This window comes from Aegilops tauschii, chromosome 1 (assembly GCF_002575655.3).
Source record: "Aegilops tauschii subsp. strangulata cultivar AL8/78 chromosome 1, Aet v6.0, whole genome shotgun sequence".
NCBI classification, from domain to species: Eukaryota; Viridiplantae; Streptophyta; class Magnoliopsida; order Poales; family Poaceae; genus Aegilops; species Aegilops tauschii.
In genome coordinates, this window is record NC_053035.3 from 298796478 (window position 1) to 298819220 (window position 22743).

Below are 22743 nucleotides of genomic sequence, written 5' to 3' on the forward strand. Positions count from 1 at the left end.
GGAGGTGCCACCGGCCAGGCATACGAGGTCAGCGTCTATTACAGATTAGTTTAACTTTCTAAAGTTTTACTTTGGCTGACAAAATATTGTAATTACGGACCAAAGTTTGGGCAAGCATTTGATGGCCGCCTTCCGACAAATACTATGTCAATTATGTGGGCTGAGGTTAGAGATACCCCTACGTTCCATCTCCCGAAGTGATGAATACACTATTCGCGTCCTCGGACAAATATGCCCATTTTGGGCTCCTCGCTGGACTATAACTGATTATCATGGAAGTAACAAATAATTGCAGTGATTCCCCGTCAAAGCCATGCCCGCTTGTGTCGACCGGTTAAAGACATGAGACACCAAATGGCTTGTGCAACAAATCGCCAACAAAAATGGAATGCGTCGTTTTATATTGCACCAAATCAAATTGGAGTAATACAATAACTATACCACAATACCAAATCAGGAGCAGAGACACAAAAGCAAAGGGAAAAAAGATGTCCTCAATCGAATAGAAGAAAGTCAAACAACAAAAGCGCACAGACATTCTGTTATACTGTTACAACATATGTATAATGGAACGCCACAACAAGAATAGAACAAAATTCATGTGCAAAATTTCATCAACTCTAGTGTAACACCGAAGATAGAGAAGCGGATTCTGACATGAGCAGCTTGAGTTTAGAGTCGACCATTTTCTTGAACTCGGCTAGCACCTCATGTTCTGCTCCAACAATTCTTCTTACCACACCAGTAGAACTCCATGCTTCCAGAGACTGAGCAATTCGATCACCAAGCTCAGAGGCATGTGCTGCTGGTTTCTCTTCCAAGACTCTGAATGTCTGTCCTGGACCTTCATCGCCAGTTCCTTGCAAATATGACATTAAGATATCCAAACCTTGCTCCTCTAGACTCATCTGATCAGATAACCATTTTTGGACACTTCGGAGTGTTTCAATCAAGCACTGAACAGATCTTTGAATTCCTTGCAACTGAGGCATGTTTGGTCGCAGCGATGGGCCACTTTTCTTTTTCTTCTTTCCTTGCGGGGCCACCACTCTCATGCAGGACTGGATTATGATGAGATGCCAAGAAATGGGTTCTGTAACCATTTGCACTAATAGTGGAATTTTATTTCCAGGACAAGTCAGGATTCTATTGGCATCAGTCAGGTGCTCCTCTATGCAAATTTTCACTAAGCTGTCCACAATCTCCCAAGAACTTGGGCTGCTCGGATCAGTTCTGGGGATCACTGATTCATTTGACCACAAGTTCATTGCATTAATAAATACAGCAAAACTCATCCAGCTCACAATATCAGGAGCAAAATCCTGAAAATACAGTTGTCAGCAAGGTGCAGTTGATGGGTTAATCATGGTACTGCAGTTGTGCAGCAATAAGAGCAAGGAGTCGAAACTACTGTTTCAAATAATTAAAACATTTTCGCCATTTCAGTGAAGTGCAAAAAAGTTTATTTCCACAAAAGATGTAATTAACTTGTAGAAAAAGTCAAAGGGAAGCATCACATTAGGGCTTGAATTGATTGAACCATTCCATTCAGCATACCAGGAGCAACAGATTACATAATCTTAAAGGTACTGCCTTTGCGCTTTCAACAAAAAAAGGTATAAATACCAAGTACAGCTATTACAAGCAACACTGCTTTAGAATTCAAGATTTAGCTTTGGAAGAGCATGGAAAGAACCATGTGCTTTTTACTTTCTAACCGAAGCAAGATAATAGGCAGATAGTTAAATCATTCTTCAGATACAAAAAGACTGATGAAAAGAATAGGTGAACAATATCGGCAGGTTATTAGGAAAGTAAATACAAAAAGGTAACAAATATTCAGTTAATTCATACCTTCATAGACTTCTTGCCTGAAGATATACCAAGAATCATGCTTAGAGCATCATCCATGGAATAGCCAATAGTCCTAGCATATTTCTCAAGTAAGGTTTTCATTTCCCCAACAGTGATATCAGAAACAGACCCGTTGGGCTCAGTCTCCCTGAGGGAAGATACACAACCATGCATGGAAAGGTAAACAAGCTGGGGGACAAGACATTTTCTCTCAGCATCTCTCATCTTAGGGCCATCCTTCTCAGTAGATTTGTGCTTGCACTGCAATAAACATAAGAAAATTTTAGAGGGAAGGAATGATTTAGTTAACAGGCTGAAACAAATTTGTAGGGAACTTTTGCTTAGTGCCTAGTCGGATAGAAATATCACTTCTTGCATTTGTTGTAATATACATAGGAAGTGTTTATCATCTCTCCATGCAATGCACTGAGGAGGCGTCTGAACTGCCTCCAGGCCTTATCACTTCTTGCATTTGTTGTAATATACATAGGAAGTGTTTATCATCTCTCCATGCAATGCACCGAGGAGGCGACTGCAACTGCCTCCAGGCCTTATGGATTTTGGAGCCAATCGGAATTGTGGTGCAGAAGAAAGTGGGCTGGGTTTTTCAGCACGCACCGATATCCACTCACTGGGCTAGGGATCATGTCGCCCATGGCAAGGGAACATAGCCACCACAACTAGGGATCGCCACAGGCCCATCGACATTATACAGGGTCGAATCGGCATTGGATGGCGCAACCGGTGGGCAGGCTGCATTGGTGAAGTAAAAAATACGCCATACGTTGGAGGGAGGTGGAGATGAGAAGAATGAAGAAGCATGTTGTTGAAAAAAAATAAAGTGTCCAGGCTAACGATGAAAAATAAATAAAAAATTGGCTTGGCACGTGGAAGGGTTATGTCACCTGCCACGCGGAGGTATACTAGGTTTTTAGATCATTCAGATAGTCAACTAGATGTCACACGGGTGATGCATATATTATTTTTCTTCAAAATATTAATTAAGTAATGCAATGAATGAAGGCGATAAGAAAGAAAATGTTTGAGCCGGTGTAAATAAAGGTTCTAAGAAAATGACATACCACTTCGGCCCTAAAGCACGCAGGTGTCGAACTTTCATCAATTGGTTCTGTAAAATCACAAGTCCATAACAATAGTAAGAACTTTTGTGCTTCCAAGACCATAAATGACTCCAACAAAGACACAAAAATGGATGGAAAAAACTAACTACCAAGCATGCAACATAGTGAGTTCAAAATGGTGCTATTGTCAAGCACAAAACAGATAAGGAACTTTGCATAGCATGAGAAGCTACCTGAAAGAAAATTTACACTGGTTGTTGGTGTCCACCAAGGGCGTGCCTCGAGATCTTCATTAAAAGTTAAATGTTTCATGTTGTCTTCACTTGATAGATCAACCAAGCCTTCTCCATGATTCACATTTTCAAGAACAGACTGCAATTGGGGACAATTATCAGTATTGGTACGGGTTACATAAAAAATGAAAGGGCTTATCTCATAATTTTAGGTTTCCCGTTTTATAAGTCTCAATTTGATTGTTCCCCATCACATGTTCAGATTTTAAGGTGCATTAAATCATTGCATGGAAGGATTAAGAGAAAATTCACCAATGCATGTACTTTATGCATGCATGCATTGCAATTAATGCATTGGTAAACACAATTTTTTGAGGAAAACGAGCACATTAATTGAGTACTTTTGCAAACTACAAAAATTATTCCACCACTCACCATATACCTTGGTTGGTGAGATTTTTGAATTGAGCCCTATAAACCTGAAAGGAGGTAGTACTATTTACTTGTACAAGAAAATATTAACGCCTACGAGATGATGTCCTGGTAGAATATCCATTTATAACAATAGAATTTTGTATACACGGTTCAAAATGGCTACAAGTTGGAAAAGAAAAACTAAATGTATTTCCTTCAACCATCGATGCATGCCGATAATTTTAATAAAACTACTTCCTGACATTGGGGTTTGAAATTCATAAGTTGCAACTAACCTCCACTTCCTCAAGAGACTCAGACTTCTGCTTCAGGCTCAGTATTACAGAATCAGATTTTACAGCAAGATACTGCATGGAGCGTTGCAAGCGATTTTTGAACTGCACAAATTCAATTACCTGGGCAACAATATCACAGAATAATGAGAAAATGCTGCAGAATATTTCTTTCGGTAAGTAAACAACATAACTGGGGGGGGGGGGGGGGGGGGGGGGGGACCAAGCATATTTCCTTTTGGGGGACAAGTGACATGATCCAAGCTCCCAAAGACAAGCAGCATACTTATTTAACAAATAATGCAATAATTTAGATAAATATGGCATCAGCTTTGCAAGTATGTATTGTAGAGAAGAATTCTATAAAGTATAATACCCTAACATTGAGCTATACAAACTACTAGCTCTGTATCAAAATATAAGAAGTTTTTGTAGTTCAATTTGAACTGCAGAAACATCTTATATTTTGGTACGCAGGGAGTATAATCACACAAACTAAGCAACAAAAGACCATGAAAATTTTCACCCTAGATTCCAGTTTACATATCTGTTCTTGCTGGTGATAGGTACTACTTTTCAAGCCCTGGCTGTAACAGTGAGAACAAATAGTGGAAACTAAGTAGTAGTGCTCACCATCAGCGGGCAAATACAGATTACACCACTACTTTTATGTTGTACAGTGTAGTGAGAAGTAAAAAACTGTTGCTTACCTTTGAGTAAGTACGGTGCCTATATGCAAGACAGGTAAGATCAGCAGATTCTTTCAAATGATCATCCATGAACCTAAGATAATCCTTCACAAGACTGGCAGTTTGTTGCAAGAAAGGAGAACTCAACATCTGTGGCAAGATGTGGTGTGAGACGGATTCTAGAAGAATGTTTTTGACCTCCAGGCTTACATACCTGTATACAAGAATACAGGTCAGGATAAATAGATGAAACCCTGGTCTCATCAAACAACCTCGAGGAAACAAACAAAAACCAGTAATGCCTGTAAGAAATAATTAGCAGATCAACATTCTACATAAACACAATTTATCATAAGAAAAGCGCATGGGATGGAACAAATGAATTTCTTGTGAAAGCACCTTTTTACCATGGAGTTACCTAGGGGACAATGGTCCGCTACGGAGCACGTTCTAAATAGTGAGAGCACTGTTCAAAATAGATGTGCAGGGGGAAAGATTACCATCGATGTGCTAACGGAAGAGCTCCCAAGTAAGAGTACAGATGCACCAGAGTAATCTTGTATTGCCAGACATGCCTGAGCAGACGAGCAAAATTGATATTATCATTCATCTACTAGTTAAATAAACAGGGATAATATGTTTTTCTTTCAAAACCATAACTTGATTGAATATGGTACTCCCTCCGTTCCAAAATATAAGTCTTTTTAAAAATTTCAATATGGACTACATACGGATGTATATAGACATATTTTAGAGTGTAGATTCACTCATTTTGCTCCGTATGTAGCCTATATTGGAATCTCTAAGAAGACTTATATTTAGGAACAGAGGGAGTAGTAACTATTTGACATTATCTTGGCTTCATAAAGTGGAACAAAAGCATTCATTTACCTATCTTTTGTATTTTTAGGCTTCATCAACAAGATAATATATTACCACAGGACATAGCAAATTTTAGATAGCCAATTCAGAGAAGGCATGAAAATTAGAAGAGAGAAAAAGAAATAGAGTTTGTGGCTAGTAGGATAAAATATAATGTCACTTTTGTACAAGTGTAGCAACAACGCTTGGACAATAATACTCCTATGCTTCAAATGTAACCATTTTAGTCAACTCGGTAGCTTAATTCAGTATGTCCTAAAAAGCTAATCCCTCTGTTCACAAATATAAGATGTTCTGGATGTTTCAATATGGACTATACGTACTGAAATGAGTGAACAGACACACTAAAATGTGTCTATATACATCTGATTCACAAAAAAGTAATATCTTATGTTTGTGAGCGGAGGGAGTAGATATTTGGCTGACAATGAATCAACCACAGAACTCAATGATAAAAGATAGTGATAGACAAATGGATCTTCTAATCCCATGTTCCAACAGAAGATATGTGCATATCACAGTAGACTTACTTGCGAACAGTCAATCCAAACTCTAGCACCAAAACTGCTTCAAGTAAGTACCCCAAATTCCTTGTACGCCAAAAAAGCTGTTCCAAGACATCACGAGTATATTTTAGTGCTGTATTTAAAAGGGTAAATTTCGTTCAAGTACAAATTTAACAATTATCACAAACTCAATACTTATGAATAATTTCATAAACCTACAGATAGAACACATCACAAAACTACAGATTTAGGATTTTGTGAGTAAGCAATGTGGACCTAGCATAAGTGGAAATGCATCGCAAACATGTTTTGTGATACAACTGGCCCTAAATCAGCACTTCGGTAAACTTGGCCCACAAGTCTAGAGCTTTGTGATATAATTGGTTCCAAGTCTAGTTCTGTGAAATTGGTCAAGTATTGGGCAAGGCGATGGGCCCTGTATCCCCATTGAGGTGTGGAGAGGCCTCGGAGACATAGGATAGTATGGCTAACTAAGCTTTTCAACCTCATTTTTCGGGCAAACAAGATGCCGGAAGAATGGAGGCGGAGTATATTAGTGCCAATCTTCAAGAACAAGGAGGATGTTCAAAGTTGTACTAATTACCATGGAATTAAGTTGATGAGCCATACAATGAAGCTATCAGAGAGAGTCATTGAGCACCGCTTAAGAATGAAAAGCGTGACCAAAAATCAATTTGGTATCATGCCTGGGAGGTCGAGCATGGAAGCCATTTTGTTGGTACGACAACTGATGGAGATAAAGAGAGCAAAAGAAGGACCCGCATATGGTGTTCATTGACTTGGAGAAGACCCACAATAAGATACCGCGGAATGTCATGTGGTGGGCCTTGGAGAAACACAGAGTCCCAACGAAGTACATTACCCTCATAGAGGACATGTACCATAATGTTGTGACATGTGTTCAAACAAGTGATTGCGACACTGATAACTTTCCGATTAAAATAGAACTGCAGCAGGGGTCAGCTATGAGCCCTTATCTTTTTGCTTTGGTGACGGATACACAAGGGAAAGACAAGGAGATATCCAATGGTGTATGGTCTTTGCAGATGATGTGGTGCTAGTCGATGATAGTCTGACGGGGGTTAATAGAAAGTTAGAGCTATGGAGGCAAACCTTAGAACTCTGTTTTTGAGTCGCCGACTAATCGCCAAGTCGTCGCGGCGTGGCTGGCTCGCGCAGGCGACTTGACTCAAGGAGCAAGTCGCGCGACTCGCGTGGCTCGCCGGTGACTTGGGGCGATTAGTCGCACGACTCGCTGGCTCGCGTGGCTTGCTGCTGTTGTATATGTGATCATGTGGGGACTGGGGAAGGAGGAGGACCGAAGGAAAGAGAGCGCAGGGTGGGCCATATATGTGCTCTGCTTAGATATAGTATATGAAAGAGAGCGCAGGGTGGGCTCTATATGTGCTCTGCTTAGATGTAGTATATTTTCTCTGTTGTATATGTGCTCTTCTGCTGCTGTATATCTATGTGCTCTGCTGCTCTATGTACTGTTGTGCCATGGCGACTTGGGGCGACTAATCAAGCCAAGTCGCTGACTCAAGCCAGCAAGCCACTAGCCGCAGCCTCGGCGACTTGGCTTGACTTGGCGACTCAAAAACCTTGCCTTAGAATCGAAAGGATTTAGGCTTAGTAGAACTAAAACCAAGTAAATGAGGTGTGGTTTTTCAATGCTATTAGGCACAAGGAGGTTAGCCTTGATGGGCAAGTGGTACCTCAAAAGGACACCTTTCAACATTTGGGGTCAATGCTGCATAAGGATGGGGATATAGGTGAAGATGTGAACCATCGAATCAAAGCCGGATGGATGAAGTGGCGCCAAGCTTCTGGTGTTCTCTGTGACAAGAGAGTGCCATAAAAGCTAAAAGGCGGGTTCTATAGGACGGCGATTCAACCCGCAATGTTGTATGTCACTGAGTGTTGGCCGACTAAAAGGCGAAATGTTCAACAGTTAGGTGTAGTGGAGATGCGCACGTTGAGATGGATGTGTGGCCACACAAGGGAGGATCGGGTCCGGAACAATGATATGCGGGATAGAGTTGGGATAGCACCGATTGAAGAGAAGCTTGTCCAACATCGTCTGAGATGGTTTGGGCATATTCAGCGCAAGCCTCGAGAAGCTCCGGTGGTGATAATGTCAAGAGATGTCGGGGTAGACCGAACTAGACATGGGAGGAGTCCATAAAGAGAGATCTGAAGACCTGGAGTATGAGTCCATAAAGAGAGATCTGAAGGACTGGAGTATGAGTCCATAAAGAGAGATCTGAACTTCTGAAGGACTGGAGTATCACCAAAGAACTAGCCATGGACAGGGGTGCATGGAAGCTAGCTATCCATGTGCCAGAACCATGAGTTAATTGCGAGATGTTATGGGTTTCAGCCCTAGCCTACCCCAACTTGTTTGGGACCAAGGCTTTGTCGTTGTTGTTGCTCTCTCGAAATAGGCTTTCGCCCCGCTTTATAAATAAAGCTGCTGACCAAGGCTTTGTCGTTGTTGTAGCTGCTGCTGCTATATTAAACTTGTCTTTTGTGTAATTTCTTATATTAATAAATGTAAAAAAGACACTGAGAAATGTGCAAGCAGCTGGATAATATAATTGTTCTGGAAAGTTCATGTAAAGAACATATAGCACAATCACGATGCATTGACCAGGAGGAAATAGGAATGCACTCTTCAAGCAGGTGGCAAATAACAGACTGCGGTACCGGATTATAAATTGCTAAAATGGACACTTCCCAGATCCTGTTTCTCTCGTACAAGTAATAATCAGCTACAGCTACATACCTGCACAAGAATATTGCTAGCCATAGACAGCAGTTCTTCTCCATGCATGCTTTCCTGAGGATCTAAGTCTCTTGAGAGAGGCAAGTTTTTGTAAAATGTCTCAACCATTCCTTTTGCAATGCGCTGAAGATCTGATTGGCATGTCAATTTAAGGTATAAGAATAAATGGTTGGTTAACACAGCATAGTACAGCTTTTCAAATTAAGCAAACATATAGAAACACAATAATGTGATTTCTGGAGAAGGTGGACCTGTAGTTGACTTTGATAATAAAGTTCCCAAAAGTTCTTGAACCTTAAAAGTAGTTATTGTCAAACCCAATGCTTTTACTGAAACGGATGATGCATCAAAAGATCTGGAAATTGTATCTAGCAACTCCGTTATTTCATCACCCGATAGCATGTGGAGGTATATTTCAACATCTGACGATGAGCAAGACAAGTGACCAAATCTGCAAGGCCATACGCTGTTGTTAGCTACAAATTAGAGATGAATGTGAAAACATAGAAAGAACTATTATCAATATTTTCAAGAATGCAGATACAGATGGCGCCATGATGTAGTACCAGTAGATATAAAATTAGACATCTAAAACACAAGATTGCACAGACATGGACACACATGTACAAGGCACCGCATAACACGGTATGGGCTTGAAAAGCAAAACTTTTACCATTACAAGAAAATGGTGAGCTCACATGGATACAGTGTCATACATTTAAATATCAAAGTCAATAATATATGGAGTGTAATTTATAACTATTGACAGAATAGTTTAGCTTATACCCATGCTTTTGTAGCAACAGCATGGGTCATGTGTAATGGTGCCAACTATCAAATGAAAAAGAGAGAGGCATAGGTGAGGATGCATATTAGAAGGTACGGTACAATCTCCCAGTATTTTTGGATGGTTGCTTCTGATGCCAAGGAGGTGATAGTATGAATATGCCAGAATCTGTAGGAAACATAGCCTCTACCAATGTCTAAAGAGCACCAAACACAAAGTTTGATGAATCAGCAACACATGATAATAGAGAAGTGAATAGCAATAGAGAAATATCCAATTAACTTTCTATGAATATGCCCGAATCTGTAGGAAACATAGCCTCTACCAATGTCTAAAGAGCACCAAACACAAAGTTTGATGAATCAGCAACACATGATAATAGAGAAGTGAATAGCAATAGAGAAATATCCAATTAACTTTCTAGAAATTCAAAATGTGACTAATTAAATAAGCTTTCATAAATTATGTATATTGGACATCAAAATTTCAGAAGCAACAGAAACTGGCTTATTGCAAGCTGAAGACTGATCTCCATGCTTGCACGTGGTATAGAGTATAAAGAGATTCCAAATGGGCACAGAAACAGAAAGAAGATGCACCCCGACAGACCTGTGGAAATAGTTTACCAAAGCTTCCATAAACTTTGTTGAGTTTCCACTGAGGCGGTGTTGCCGTTCAATTTCAATATTGGCTAGATGAGGACCTCTAACAGAGTCACTGGAGTCATTTTTTTGTAGCTTTTGCACAAATAACAATGCACTTGCAAGGCGAGATTCGACCTACAAACATGTAATTTCAGTAAACCGGATGCATGTCACCAAAACAAGGTAAAAGAGAATTGCTTCAGGTGGAGGACGTACCACCTCCTCACTGAGAGAAGTCTTGTTCGAATCTACAGAGCAGGAAGAACAAGTATGTTCGCCAGTGGTTGGTTTAGGCAGCTTCACGTCACGCTCCAGCAGACAGCCTAAATAATGGAGAAAGGACTCCCAGTCATCAGGACTGCCCAGTCAAAAGAGAAAAGGACAATTATCAAAAACTAAACAGAAGAAAGCAGAAATTTCCAAAGGCTGAATGTATGGATAAAATATGCTGCGACAACTAGAGGAAGGAGGAAGATAAAAAAAACATGAAAACGAAACAGTGAGTGGCATAGCAATGCTCCCTAATTGAGATATCAACATCAAAAGCTTGAAATTAAATAAAAACCACAGTAATTACAGGATTATCAAAATAGGTAAGTCCATACACATTTTCTAGGAAGCAAACAGAGCGTTCAGAAAGACAGGCCTGCCTTTGTACTTAGTAGCACATTTATGGTGTTACTCCCTCCTTTCCGGTTTAAAGGGCTCATCTCCAAAAAAAATCCATTATATTAGGTTCACTTACGAGTCCAATTGAGTTAAAGTGCTTTGAGTCTCACGCCACATTTAATTCATAGAGATGAGAGAGAGGGAATTAGTGGTCATGCATGCATCTTATTCTACATGCACCATGCAAGTCCAATCAGAGGGAGGGTGCTGCACTTATTGTTTCGGGAGTCGAACGTGTGGGAAATATTTCATTGGGCAGTTTTGTATCCACAAAACTCATGCCATCCACTCACCATCCACAAAACTCATGCCATCCAATTGAGTTAAAGTGCTTTGAGTCTCACTCCACATTTAATTCATAGAGATGAGAGAGAGGGAATTAGTGGTCATGTATGCATCTTATTCTACATGCACCATGCAAGTCCAATTAGAGGGAGGGTGCTGCACTTATTGTTCGGGAGTCAAACATGTGGGAAATATTTAATTGGGCAGTTTTGTATCCACAAAACTCATGCCATCCACTCACCATCTACCTTGGTTGATGAGATTTCAGATTTGAGCCCTCTAAACCGGAAGAGAGGGAGTAGTACGCACATCATTGAGTATGATCATGAAAAGAGTTGTTGGTACTGTGCTACTTCTTCCTATAAGCTGTTGAGTGAGAAATTTCTAAGTGGGTAGAGCACTACATGTCTTGGAACAAGTTGATAACGCATACTTAAGCAGTAATTGGTCAAAGGCAAACTAACAACTGAGAATGTAGAGTTAATGACAGAAAGCATTACCAAGATTCAAGAACCTTCTGATATATCTCAGAAGCAGCCACATAGTTACACGCTTGAGTAAGAAGGCGTCCCTGTCAACTTGAAGTCGGGTAAAATGTAAGTGGTTATCAATTTCATTACCAAGCATATTAGAAGGGGAGAGAAAAAAAGACTTAGAAGTTAGAAGTTAAAGTAACCTTTTGTACACATGTACAGATTGTAAGTGCTAGAGGTGCAACAGACATTAGATAACCACCAACAGGAACACTAAGGGCATAACGTTTTCACTAAAACCACAGTACAGGAAACTACTTTAACTGTATGCTCATCATAGTTTTCAGAAACTTGCCAGGTTCTGAACTAATTACGGTATTGCATAGTAATTCAATGCAGAAAGAAGAACAGAACAGCTGGTTTAGCTATCAACTCAGATATTGCTATGGTATACATGCAGAAAAGCACTCTAGCCTCTGCACTGAAGTTCAGTGTGATCACTGAGGTAGGAGAGCGCCACATTGCCATAATACTCTCGCCCACCCTGTTGCCCATTTAATGAACAGAAATAACCATAAGAAAGAATAAGTATGTAATAGTTCAGTCTATACTCTATACACTGGAAAATAATTTAAACGACGACGACGAGGAGAACGCCTTCCAGTCCCAAACAAGTTGGGGTAGGCTAGAGTTAAAACCCATAAGATATCGAAACCAAGTCATAGTTCTGGCACATGGATAGCTAACTTCCACGCACACCTGTCCATGGCTAAATCTTTGGTGATATTCCAGTCCTTCAGATCCTCCCATTGTCAAGTTTGGTCTACCCCGACCTCTCTTGACATAAGAAAATAATGTAAAGTTACCATAAATTCCTCTTGATGATTATATAAAGATGATAAAACAAACTGTGACTTCTGACTGGTATCCAGATTCCAGATGAGTAGTAATCAAGACAAGACACTGTCAAATAAATGAATCTTGAAATTACCTGCAAACGAAGCTTGTCCTCCTCCCTTCCCATAAGAGAGCCCAAGTCTCCAGATAGAACTTCCAAAGCAGCATCATACTTTGCCTGTTGTTCCAGAATTGAAACATAGAGAGAAAGTGCTGCAAGTAGTATAACCACGTTAAAAGAGAACAAATCTTGAGGAAAAAAAGATAACCTCATACATGGTGCATTTTAGGTAAGCAGGGATACCTTCTGGCTCATGTAAACTATGTGAACTTATGTGCTTTTTAAGCAATGCTTCAGCAAATGCTAACAATTTCTCACCTCCGCTGCTAAAATATGCCTGCCATGGGCAAAATGGAAGTCATATATAACATAATAGCACATATGGAATGCAAGGTAATCATAGCTAATAATGCTATATGCAAGCCCTCAACTTACATGTTCTAGCTAGTGTATGGCATAAGTATCGCTATTAAATATTGAATTGAATGTTTTCCAGATGCAAAAAAGGAGATCAGAGAAGGAATTAAACCCTTTAACGGTCGCGCAAGGAGCGAACAAGGAGCCTGTACACGTGTCGCTGTGTTACTGTGCAACGTACTATAGAAAGAAAATCGCTGGTAGGTCATCCCTCGCACCGGAAGATCTTTTTTTCTCTCGCTCCCTCTCATTTTCCCACCCCAACCTAGGGTTGCCGCCGCCACCGCCGCCCCCATCGCTCCTCTAGCGCTGCCCATCGGAGGACGGCTCACTTCTCCTCTGCTTCTTCTTTCACCCTGCTCCATCCCGACCAGCGCCACCCCCGCCCCTTTTCTCTCGTCGGCTATTGTCGATGAGCATGGCGGCGGCGGCGTTGAGAGCCTCATGGGGGACATCCAGGCAGATGAAGGGGTGGCGGCATGGATCTGGTGACGGTGGTGTCGGAGCTTGAGGCCGAGAGGACTTCGACCCTAGGCCCTCGCCGTCTGCCTCCTTTTCATCTTTTTTTGCTCGTGCTGCTCGTTATCTACATGGGTCGTCGACGAAGAAGTCAGGGAGGAGCGGATGCTATCTAGGGAGGTGGCTCGGACCAGATCGACCATGGCGATGGCATCGTTGACTCCCTGCTGGCCTTGCAGTTTTGCAATTTAGGTATCAAAGGAATTAGGTATTATCAGCATGAATACTATTTACACAGTCTGTTCTTTTATTTAGATTGACCGTCTTTGAAGTAATTGACATGTAGACTGCTGCAAAATGAATCAGTAATGTTTAAATTAACTTTAAAAACTTGCCAGGTTGGATATATCTTTGTCAGATATTTATATCATTGTTTTTCTTCTGTTCATTTGTTGGGTAGGGCCGAGACCAGTGGGTTCATTGCTAGGGGCTATTGTATTTGTCTTGCTACCGACTGTAGATGTGATCACTGATTCTCATTGACTGTAGTTGTAGTTTCAGAAGTAGGATGGCTAGCAGTCATCATATATTGGTTAAGTTGCATTTGTTTTGGGTACAACAAGATGATGATCAAGAGAATCCCGATGAAAAGCATCATGCTGATTCTGATGTGGAAATAGATGATGCCAAGCCTTTGGAGGAATCTGAAAGGTGTTTTTTTCATTTGGTTCCTTAGTCGTTCAAGTGATTGTTTATAGCAATACCATGTGTTCTGATGCATGCCATTCTGTTGTAGGAGAAGCAATACTCAAGAGTGCGAGAGTTGACAGAGAATGTGCGAGAGTTAAGCAGTATTGTAGTAGATCACATTTCAGGGATACCATTGATTTATTTTGCTCTTCTTACTTTTATTAGATAGGCCACATTCTTTTTCTTTTACTCGTGCCTTTGTTGCTGACGGTGCTGTTGTGTAAATTCAACATTGATGTTTAGTGTTATGACATGGTTTACACAAGCTGAAATTTTGATCCCTTGGATGTTGCAGGTGCTGACAATCTAATTCCGATGGAACTGGCCCTTAAAATTACAACCAAGATTACAGTTGGTATGAGTTACTTGCTGAGAGTCAGAAATTACAACCAAGATTTTGTAACACGACTTTTAAACCAAGGTTTGTTTCTTTCTTCTGTTTATCTTTTTGAATTACATTGATCCTATTTGTTTATGTAATTCTCAATAGCTGCACCTATATTAACCCTATATTAACTAAAAAACTCCACCGTACAATTTCTATCGCTTTATTGGTTTCTTTTCGATGAAATGAAATTGAGGGCGAAAGCTCCTCAATTAGGAAAAGAAAATGGCCCGTGGAAAAATAAGGAGATTCGTAAAACTTATGTCCGGGGAAGGTTTAGTGTACAATGTTTCTTGTGATATCGTGACATTGCTTCTTGCACTGCAGCGAAGCCCAAAGCAGACTTTTGTGTGTGCAAATAGTGTGATATGAAAAGTTGTGCTAAGAAAAATTACTGGATGATCTGAACTCTTATAACATAGCATTTGTACGTATGTCTACACATATGACTTACCTTTCTTCTCGATTAATGTATTTGAACCTCAAATCCTAATGTTATAGGAGTATATGCTAATCTCCTAAAAAACTATCATTTCTAAATCAAATCTCTTTGGACTAAGACCGAGGGTAAAAGAAGGTAGCCTAATATGTTAAAAAAGATTGCAATGCACAAGCACGACTTATCTTGTGTCTCTGGCTACATGAAATCGATCAGCTAGCTAGCTTAGACTGCTGTGTATAACTGTGGTCCAAGTATCAATCAATCTACTCGACGATCTAAGCTCCCGTGCGTGTCATTGTGTTCCCAGCCAGCGCTGATTGTTTGTATGTGTATGTGCACTATCCGATAGGACCGAACGTCTAGAACTATCTAATCTACATGCTGCCTCTTGTTGCACTAGAACAATACTCAATGATTGAAGAGATCAAAGGCAGAGTAGTCGACCTTCCTAGGTGGTAATTTTGATTTCGTAGTTGCGGAAGAGATGGAGGAATGATGGGTGATGAGGGTAGGAAGAAGATGGACTCAAGCAAAGGTTTCTCAGTTTACAAAAAAGAGGCTGAGACCTCTTTTTTAGATACAGCAAAAGAACCATGGTTTTAGATATGCTGCAGTTTGTAAAACTAAAGTATTTGTCGAAGCCAAACACGTCAAAGTATTTAAAACTGGGATTTCTACAAAAAAAAACATGGTATTCTCCTAAAACTCCAAAAATACTAAGCAGCCAAACGCAGCCTTAGTTTTCTGAATTCCATAGGACGCTTATGATAAAGAAAACTATGCCCTTAGCCTTTATAGATTGCTTTAAATTTCATTATGCAGTTTTTGCTTGGATCACGTTTTTGTGCTTTATTAGGCACTTTATGTTGTGGTGTTCTATATTAGACTGTTCAGATTATTTTTCTAGGCAGTGTACAGATGTGGATTGGACTGTACTTACTGCTTACCATCTTCTATATCACCCTAACATACTTTTGTTCAGGATGGGATCGTACTTCATCCTTCACGTAGTTTATAAAATGAAGGAGCTGTAGTTTGGCTAACCTGAAGCAGTTTTCTTTAGGTGAACCAGTAACTTGATGGTGCTAACTGGGATGTATGATTGCGTCTTTTACAGAGATTTTTCATCTTAGATGCTACCGACATGAGCTGGTAATGTCGTGCTACCATGGAGAAAACATAGCTAGGTATGATTCTACCGTCTCACTTTCTTTGGTTGGCGAGTCAAAATGCCCATGTTTGCTAATCCCCATATGAGCTACAGATTATATTTATAGGTTTCCATGTTAATGCCTACAGGTTTGCTACTGAGTTTAGCGTATAACTCTCCTGCTTTACTCCAATGGTTACCTCTACAGGGCGCTCCCCGGCCTGGAGCTCTGCTACTCCATGACGCGGAGGTTCCTCGACAAGCAGACGGCGGTGGTCGGGCAGGTGTAGCCCGCGGCAGCGCTGCCCATCCTGGACTGGAAGATCTCCGTTCCTGGTAATACTTGTTTCCTGTACACCTGCTTTTTTATTTTGGTAAGGTTTCATTTTTCGGGTGGTGCCAACGGTGGAACTTTGTTCTTGTTATTTGGTGTGCGGGCTCTCTGATTTTGAGATGACTAGAGGTAAACTTCAGTTCAGAGTATTAGATTGTTTGGTTTAATTAAGTCAGTGGGTGAGGGGTTTCATGTTTAGATTTCAGTGTAGTATAGTAGTATCCTGAATTCTTATGCTGTAATGTGAATTCTAAAGATATAAGAAATCCATGCAGAATATTTTGCTGTTTGCACCAAACAATATGCATCCAAGTTATTGCATTAATGGGGAATTATGTAACCAGTAGTACGCGACATTTTATATGAATGTATGATTTTGATCATTCATGTTCCCTCCGAATCTTGCTTATTAACAACACTTTTCTCAGTTTGTTCCATGTATATAGTGTATTAGACTACTGTTCACTATCTATCAATCCTATCTTCATGTACCTGTGTGTGTTTGGTACAGTACTTGATCTCTTATGATTTAGGGAGCTCTTCAGAATCTGAGAAGAAATTGATGTAAGATTTATTTTCCTATTCTTGGAAACTCATGCTATGGAGAATCATAATGATATTCTCATTGTACAGGCGGTGCAAGGTCTAACATGATTGTGCTGATGCTCTCTCCTTTGTAGAGGACCATCCCGATGTCTGGGTTTCGGCATGGTGGTGAGGTGCCTGAGGTCATGGCTCTGAGTCAGGAACCTCTTATTGAGCGTGCTTCATGGTGGTGACGTATGTCTCGATGATAGTCCAGTTTGATAAAATGCCAATAGGAGCAGGTCTGTGAAGCCAATAGGAGCCGGTCAGTAAACTAGTGATGCAGTCTCACTGTTCATCGTCTCTAGACGCACCTATATGATCCATGTATCTAGTTTCTCTCCAAAACTTGTGATGCCTGCGTTGTGATGATCCGAGTAACTCTGCCTCTATTTTGGAGATCGCCCATCTTTTGGAGACCGCTGAACTTTGATTTGAACCGCTGAATGTGTCTTTGTGATCAGTCATCCACTTTGTAAGATTGTCAATTCTCTGTTAAGCTATCAGCATAGATGAAACTACTTGCTTGCTCTGCTTTATGAATGAACACTCTTCTACTGCAGTTCTATTCTCTATATTATATTTTTAACCATTGTTGCTCATTCGAACTGTCGACACGTTAACAAATGCGCTAGCTTGATTAGTGCGCACTGTACCGCCTCAGGTGGCGCCCCAGCCACTAGTAGGCTAGTGCAAATGTGCAATAACGTTTCACACTGAAGACTTCAAAGAATTAGGTTCACTTGCAGTGTATGCTTGGATTGTGACCAAAGTGTCACCTGCCAAAAGTTTGGCTATTGAGTATTGACCAAAAAATTAGTCTATGTATGGATGGTTGCCTATTTTTTTGGCATGCCAATGCTCTTTTGTGAACTTTAGTTCATTCTACTCCCTCCGTTCCTAAATATAAGTCTTTTTAGACATTTCAAATGGACTACAACATACGGATGTATGTAAACATATTTTAGAGTGTAGATTCACTCATTTTGCTCCGTATATAGTCATTTGTTGGAATCTCTAAAAAGACTTATATTTAGGAACGGAGGGAGTACTTCCTAATGTTGGCCAACTCATTGACAAACAAAACCTCAACCAAAGTTTTGGCTAGCCAATGTTTTGGTAGGGCAACCTTGGGCATAAACCAAACACAACTTGTATACTTCCTGTGATGCAATATCGCATTGCATCAGATGGATAATTCATACCTAGAGCATTCATGCATCGTATCTATTTCGTCAATTATCAGAGTAGTACAAAAAATAGTGCCTACACTATAACAAGTCACTACATTGCATCCAATGGACAAATGCATCACACCTAACAAAACTAGGATGTTGCCCAAAATTTACAGTGGTTTTGTAATCTACAAGAATTGATAGGTCAGCCCTCAGATGAAGTCCAGAGACCAGTAGCAATTTTTCCTATCTTCCACTTCCGTTTATGTCCTGCGTACTCCCAATCCCTCTCAGTATTATTTTCCTGCCCACTCTCTTCAGTAAATCAGTGAATGCTATACATACAGTGTCCCTCAGTATTATTTTCCCCTCCCACTATCTTCAGCATATCTATACACACAGAGTGCTCCCAATCCCTCACAGTATTTCTCCCCATCCACTATCTTCAGTGAATGCTATACAAAAACACAGTGTATAAGCGTGTATCATTCATCCCTCCCTCCCCTATAAAAGGTGGTTTTTAGAGATTGGCAGCTCCAGAATCTAATACATAGATTACAAAAGAATGTATCTTTTAGACAGGTTAACCGCAATCCGTTTCAACCATCACAAGATCTTCTTAACAAGAGTCCTGCTTCATTTTGCATAAGTTTACTCAAACGGTCATAGTGTTCTCTTTTTCAGCTTTGTTCAGTAAGGTCATACATTTTAATCGAGTAATGCATGTGTGATCAATGAAAATACAATTCCACGTATGAACCAACAAGATATATTACTCCAATAATATTTGTTAGTTCCAATAATATATTTCCATTTGTTCTACTAGCAGTTCCTAGTTATTCCACTGATACTTCTATTTCTTCCACCAGATATCGTCAGAATCGTTACACTGACATTGTTTATTTGTTAGACTAATAATTTGTATTTGCTCCACTAATATTCTATTATGAAGTATGTGCTCTAGTAGTACATTCTGAATTGCATCCACGTGGTACCTTCTATTATTGTACTGAAGCATCTTCCAATTGCTCCCATAGTACATTTCTTTTATTCTCCCGTCACATTTATACTGAAAAAGCTTCACGCAAGAAGTATTTCCCTCTATTATACTTGATTTTCAAATATGGTGTTCGTTTTGGAAGAAAGAAAATCCAAAACTAGAAGTCGCTCAAAAGTGGGAAGCCGAACGACGGAATGATATCAACTGCTTGAATGCTGTATATGGCCTCCCTATCCTCTGTCCAATTACCAAACCCTAGAACCATCACTCCATCAGCTTGTCCATACATCCATAGGAGTCATGACAATGCATTGTTTTCATGTAGAGATTTCTTAATTTCCAGTGAGCAAGAAAATGATAGTGTGCCATTACAATTGCTTCAACTAAAATTGCGAATGCAGAACTTGTAACTCATGGATGTATGATGAACCTACCTGCAGTTGAATGCTGCAGACTGCCCAAAGCAAAAACCTTTCTTCTCCTACAGTTTTGTACATTCTAAGCGCTGTCTGCAAAACATATTAAGGTGGGAGGATCAAGAACTGAACAAGGGAACACAGAGAATTCAAATTGAGCAACTAGCAAAATACCATCATACCTGTTGTTGCTTCACATATGAGTACTCTCTGACATAGCAATTAAAGAGTCCCATCATTAATTCCAAGTTATTAGGGTATTTTGTACAAGCATACTCATAGCATGAAGTTGCAAGGTCCACTGGCAGAAATATAATCAGTCACATTATAATTTAGAAAAATGGTGACGTCAAACAGATAAGGCAAACAGTGAAGTATAAACATACATCTCTCAAGCCTTTGAAACACTATCTGTAGTGTGCTAAGGGTGAGATCGTCAAAATGGAAAATGTTATTCGAGTACAATAGCTCCTTGGCTTCCAAACAGACACTCAGTGCTTCATCAGGCTTTCCCATCCTTTCCAAAGTAAGAGCCTTGAGAGCCTGAAATTAGATAATTAAACAGTGTCATTTAATCGCATTCTAAATACAGCCAACATAAAGTCATTAGTTCGTATCAAAACTGAGTTGATCATGTTGACTCAAAACGGTAGCAGCATGAAAACGGTGGTTCTGTTACAAGATCTTCAACAGATAAAAAGGAATAAGTCAAGGCCATGCTAACTGAAACTGTCACACAAAACAAATACAGCATGTCAGATTTTCAAGGTCCAAGCTGATTTGAGAGACAGCTCTACAATACTACAGACAATATACATCCCTAAATGTCTAAGGAAGAGCTTAGTATCCTAACTTTAATAGCATTATATCATAAAGTACAAACAATGCCTAATCTTAAGTTTCTGAACTAATTGATTTGCTACCACAGCCCAAGAGTTAGTATCTTGCCACCTGCTGGAACCAAGGCATTGGCTTCACTTCTGGGGCTAAGATTGACAAAAGCGAATGGCCAAGTTTAAACTAAATGGCATGCTAGGTGACACTTATGAGCTAAGCAAGTAAAAGCCCGTTCATCTGGGATAGGACCCCTGTAGTTCTCTTAACAAAATATCTTTGTCCCCTACCTCTCTAGCTTCAATGGAAGTTCCATCAGTCCACAATACCCATTTACTTCTATATATCACCTCATTCCCACCATATCCTCTCCTCCCATCCAACTTGATACACAGCAATCTAGGAAACTTTTGCTAGGGAGAGGAATTGAAGGCCTTCAAATAAATCCACTGTGAATTAGACGGCTCAGCTTAATGGGAGTGGCTTCAGAATGCCAGTAGTTCCACACGTTAGTCTGAGCAGTTTGTTTCCTAGGATTGCCACAACCTCTTCCTACCAGACCCCTCAATAAGAAGCCTCCTACTAAAAGTCTTTAAATCAGTATCAACAGCTCAAGCAAGTTAGTATGAGCTAGAACTAACAAGCAATTCAGCACAATGCACAACAAGCCATCTAGCTTCCATCGACGCAACTGGTACCTCGATCCGTTTGATTAAAAAGACACAGGACGCTCCAAATATAAGCATCGAAACAACCCACACCCATTTTCCAAGCCAGATTCATCAAAACGTGACGGGAACTACAGAAAAATGGGGACGAGGAGGACCGAGGGAACTCACGAGGGCGTAGGGTGAGGTGGGGTGCTTGGCGAGGAGCGCGGTGCAGAGCTTGAGCGCGGACTTGTACTGTCGCGAGTCGACGGCGTCCCAGATCGGCCGCACCCGCCGCTCCGGGATTCCGCCGGCGAGCCCGAACTTGCTGGCCATGTCAGCCGGCCCTCGCGATCTAGGGTTAGGGTTTTGAGCGGCGGGGGGTGGAGCGGGTGGGAGCGGGAGGAGGAAGAAGGGGAGAGCCGCGGAGGCACAGCGCGGAAGGGTTTATCGAGTCGGGGTGTGACGGCGGCGCGGCTCGTGCGCAGGGCGACCCGAGTGGGCACGTCCGAGGAAGGAGCGTGGCCAGGGTGGACCGTCGATGGCAGGATGGGCGGCGTAGGTTCGTCTGCCGTGTGAGACTGAGCAGTAACCCTATTAGGGAGGTTGCCGAGTTCTGGACCGTTGAATTCCGGGTGGGCGGTGTGGATCGACGGAGAGAGAAAACGGTGCCTGGGCCTTGCACCAGACCGGCAGAACCGGATGAGAAGTGACGATATGGTGGTCAGGCTATTGGTGCCGTTTGGCCCCACAGCAGAGCCTAAAGTGATACTCCCTCATTTCTATAATGTAGTGCATATAGATTTTCTACAAAGTCAAACTTTATAAGTTTTGACCAAGTTTATGAAAGAAATTATTTATATCTACAATACCAAATGTATATAATATGAAAGTATGTCTTATGATGTATCTAAGCATGTGTATTTGGTATTCTAGAGGTATATGATTTTCTCTACAAACTTGGTCAAAGTTTATAAAGTTTGACTTTTAGAAAAATCTATATGCGCTACATTATGGAGCAGAGGGAGTACCCCCTCCGTCCGGAAATACTTGTCCGAGGAATGGATATATCTAGTCTAGATATATCCATTCCTCGGACAAGTATTTCCGGACGGAGGGAGTAAAAGGGACACGTTGATTTTCTATTTTTGTTATTTTGAACACACTCTGCCCTACGGCACTCTGGAATGAAAAATTATTGTGTACCGAGGGAAAGGAGATCCTGCTCAAGGCAATGATCCAAGCCATACCCACCTATGCAATGTCGATCTTTAAAATTCCTAAAAAAATTGTGAAGCAATCATTGACGCGATAGCGCATTTCTGGTGGGGAGACGAGAAGAACCAGAAAAGGATGCACTGGATGTCCTGGTGGAAAATGTGCGTACCAAAAAATCAAGGAGAGATGGGTTTCCGCGATATTCATTGTTTCAATTTGGCTTTGCTCGCGAAACAGGCATGGCGTCTTCTGGAGAATCCTAATTCCTTGTGTGTTTCTGTCCTAAGGGCAAAGTACTACCCCGATGGTGATTTGTTGAACACTAAGCTGAGGAATTTGTTGAACACTAAGCT

The 22743-nt window shown here is 40.8% G+C and overlaps 1 protein-coding gene across 4 annotated transcripts; it reads right to left on the reverse strand.

The window, feature by feature from the left end:
- Positions 1 to 380: 380 nt before the first annotated feature.
- LOC109785919 (N-terminal acetyltransferase B complex auxiliary subunit NAA25) lies at positions 381 to 21712 on the reverse strand. 4 transcript variants are annotated; one of them, XM_045234788.2, is made up of 20 exons: positions 21362 to 21712; positions 20075 to 20231; positions 19871 to 19989; positions 19707 to 19781; positions 12819 to 12912; positions 12609 to 12727; positions 12377 to 12454; positions 11645 to 11715; positions 10410 to 10548; positions 10156 to 10325; positions 9011 to 9210; positions 8760 to 8890; positions 5978 to 6054; positions 5066 to 5140; positions 4587 to 4779; positions 3880 to 3999; positions 3170 to 3308; positions 2937 to 2983; positions 1855 to 2115; positions 381 to 1322 (listed from the first exon to the last, which is right to left on the reverse strand). In XM_045234788.2, exons 1-20 carry the CDS (start codon positions 21506 to 21508, stop codon positions 621 to 623), a joined length of 3114 nt encoding a protein of 1037 aa, XP_045090723.1. In that variant the 5' UTR covers positions 21509 to 21712; the 3' UTR covers positions 381 to 620. The 4 variants fall into 4 exon arrangements, with proteins under 4 accessions (XP_045090723.1, XP_045090722.1, XP_020200093.1 ...); XM_045234787.2 differs by having other exon boundaries at positions 10407 to 10548; XM_020344504.4 differs by lacking the exon at positions 12377 to 12454.
- Between the last annotated feature and the right edge of the window lie 1031 nt (positions 21713 to 22743).

Excerpts from the sequence above, each read along its gene's own strand:
- LOC109785919 (XM_045234787.2), bottom strand. The coding sequence starts at position 21,508 with ATGGCCAGCAAGTTCGGGCTCGCCGGCGGAATCCCGGAGCGGCGGGTG. Across the intron at positions 5,141-5,977 it reads TTTGGATTGACTGTTCGCAA|GCATGTCTGGCAATACAAGA; the intron begins GTAAGTCTACTG and ends TCGTCTGCTCAG. Across the intron at positions 2,116-2,936 it reads CGTGCTTTAGGGCCGAAGTG|TGCAAGCACAAATCTACTGA; the intron begins GTATGTCATTTT and ends TGTTTATTGCAG.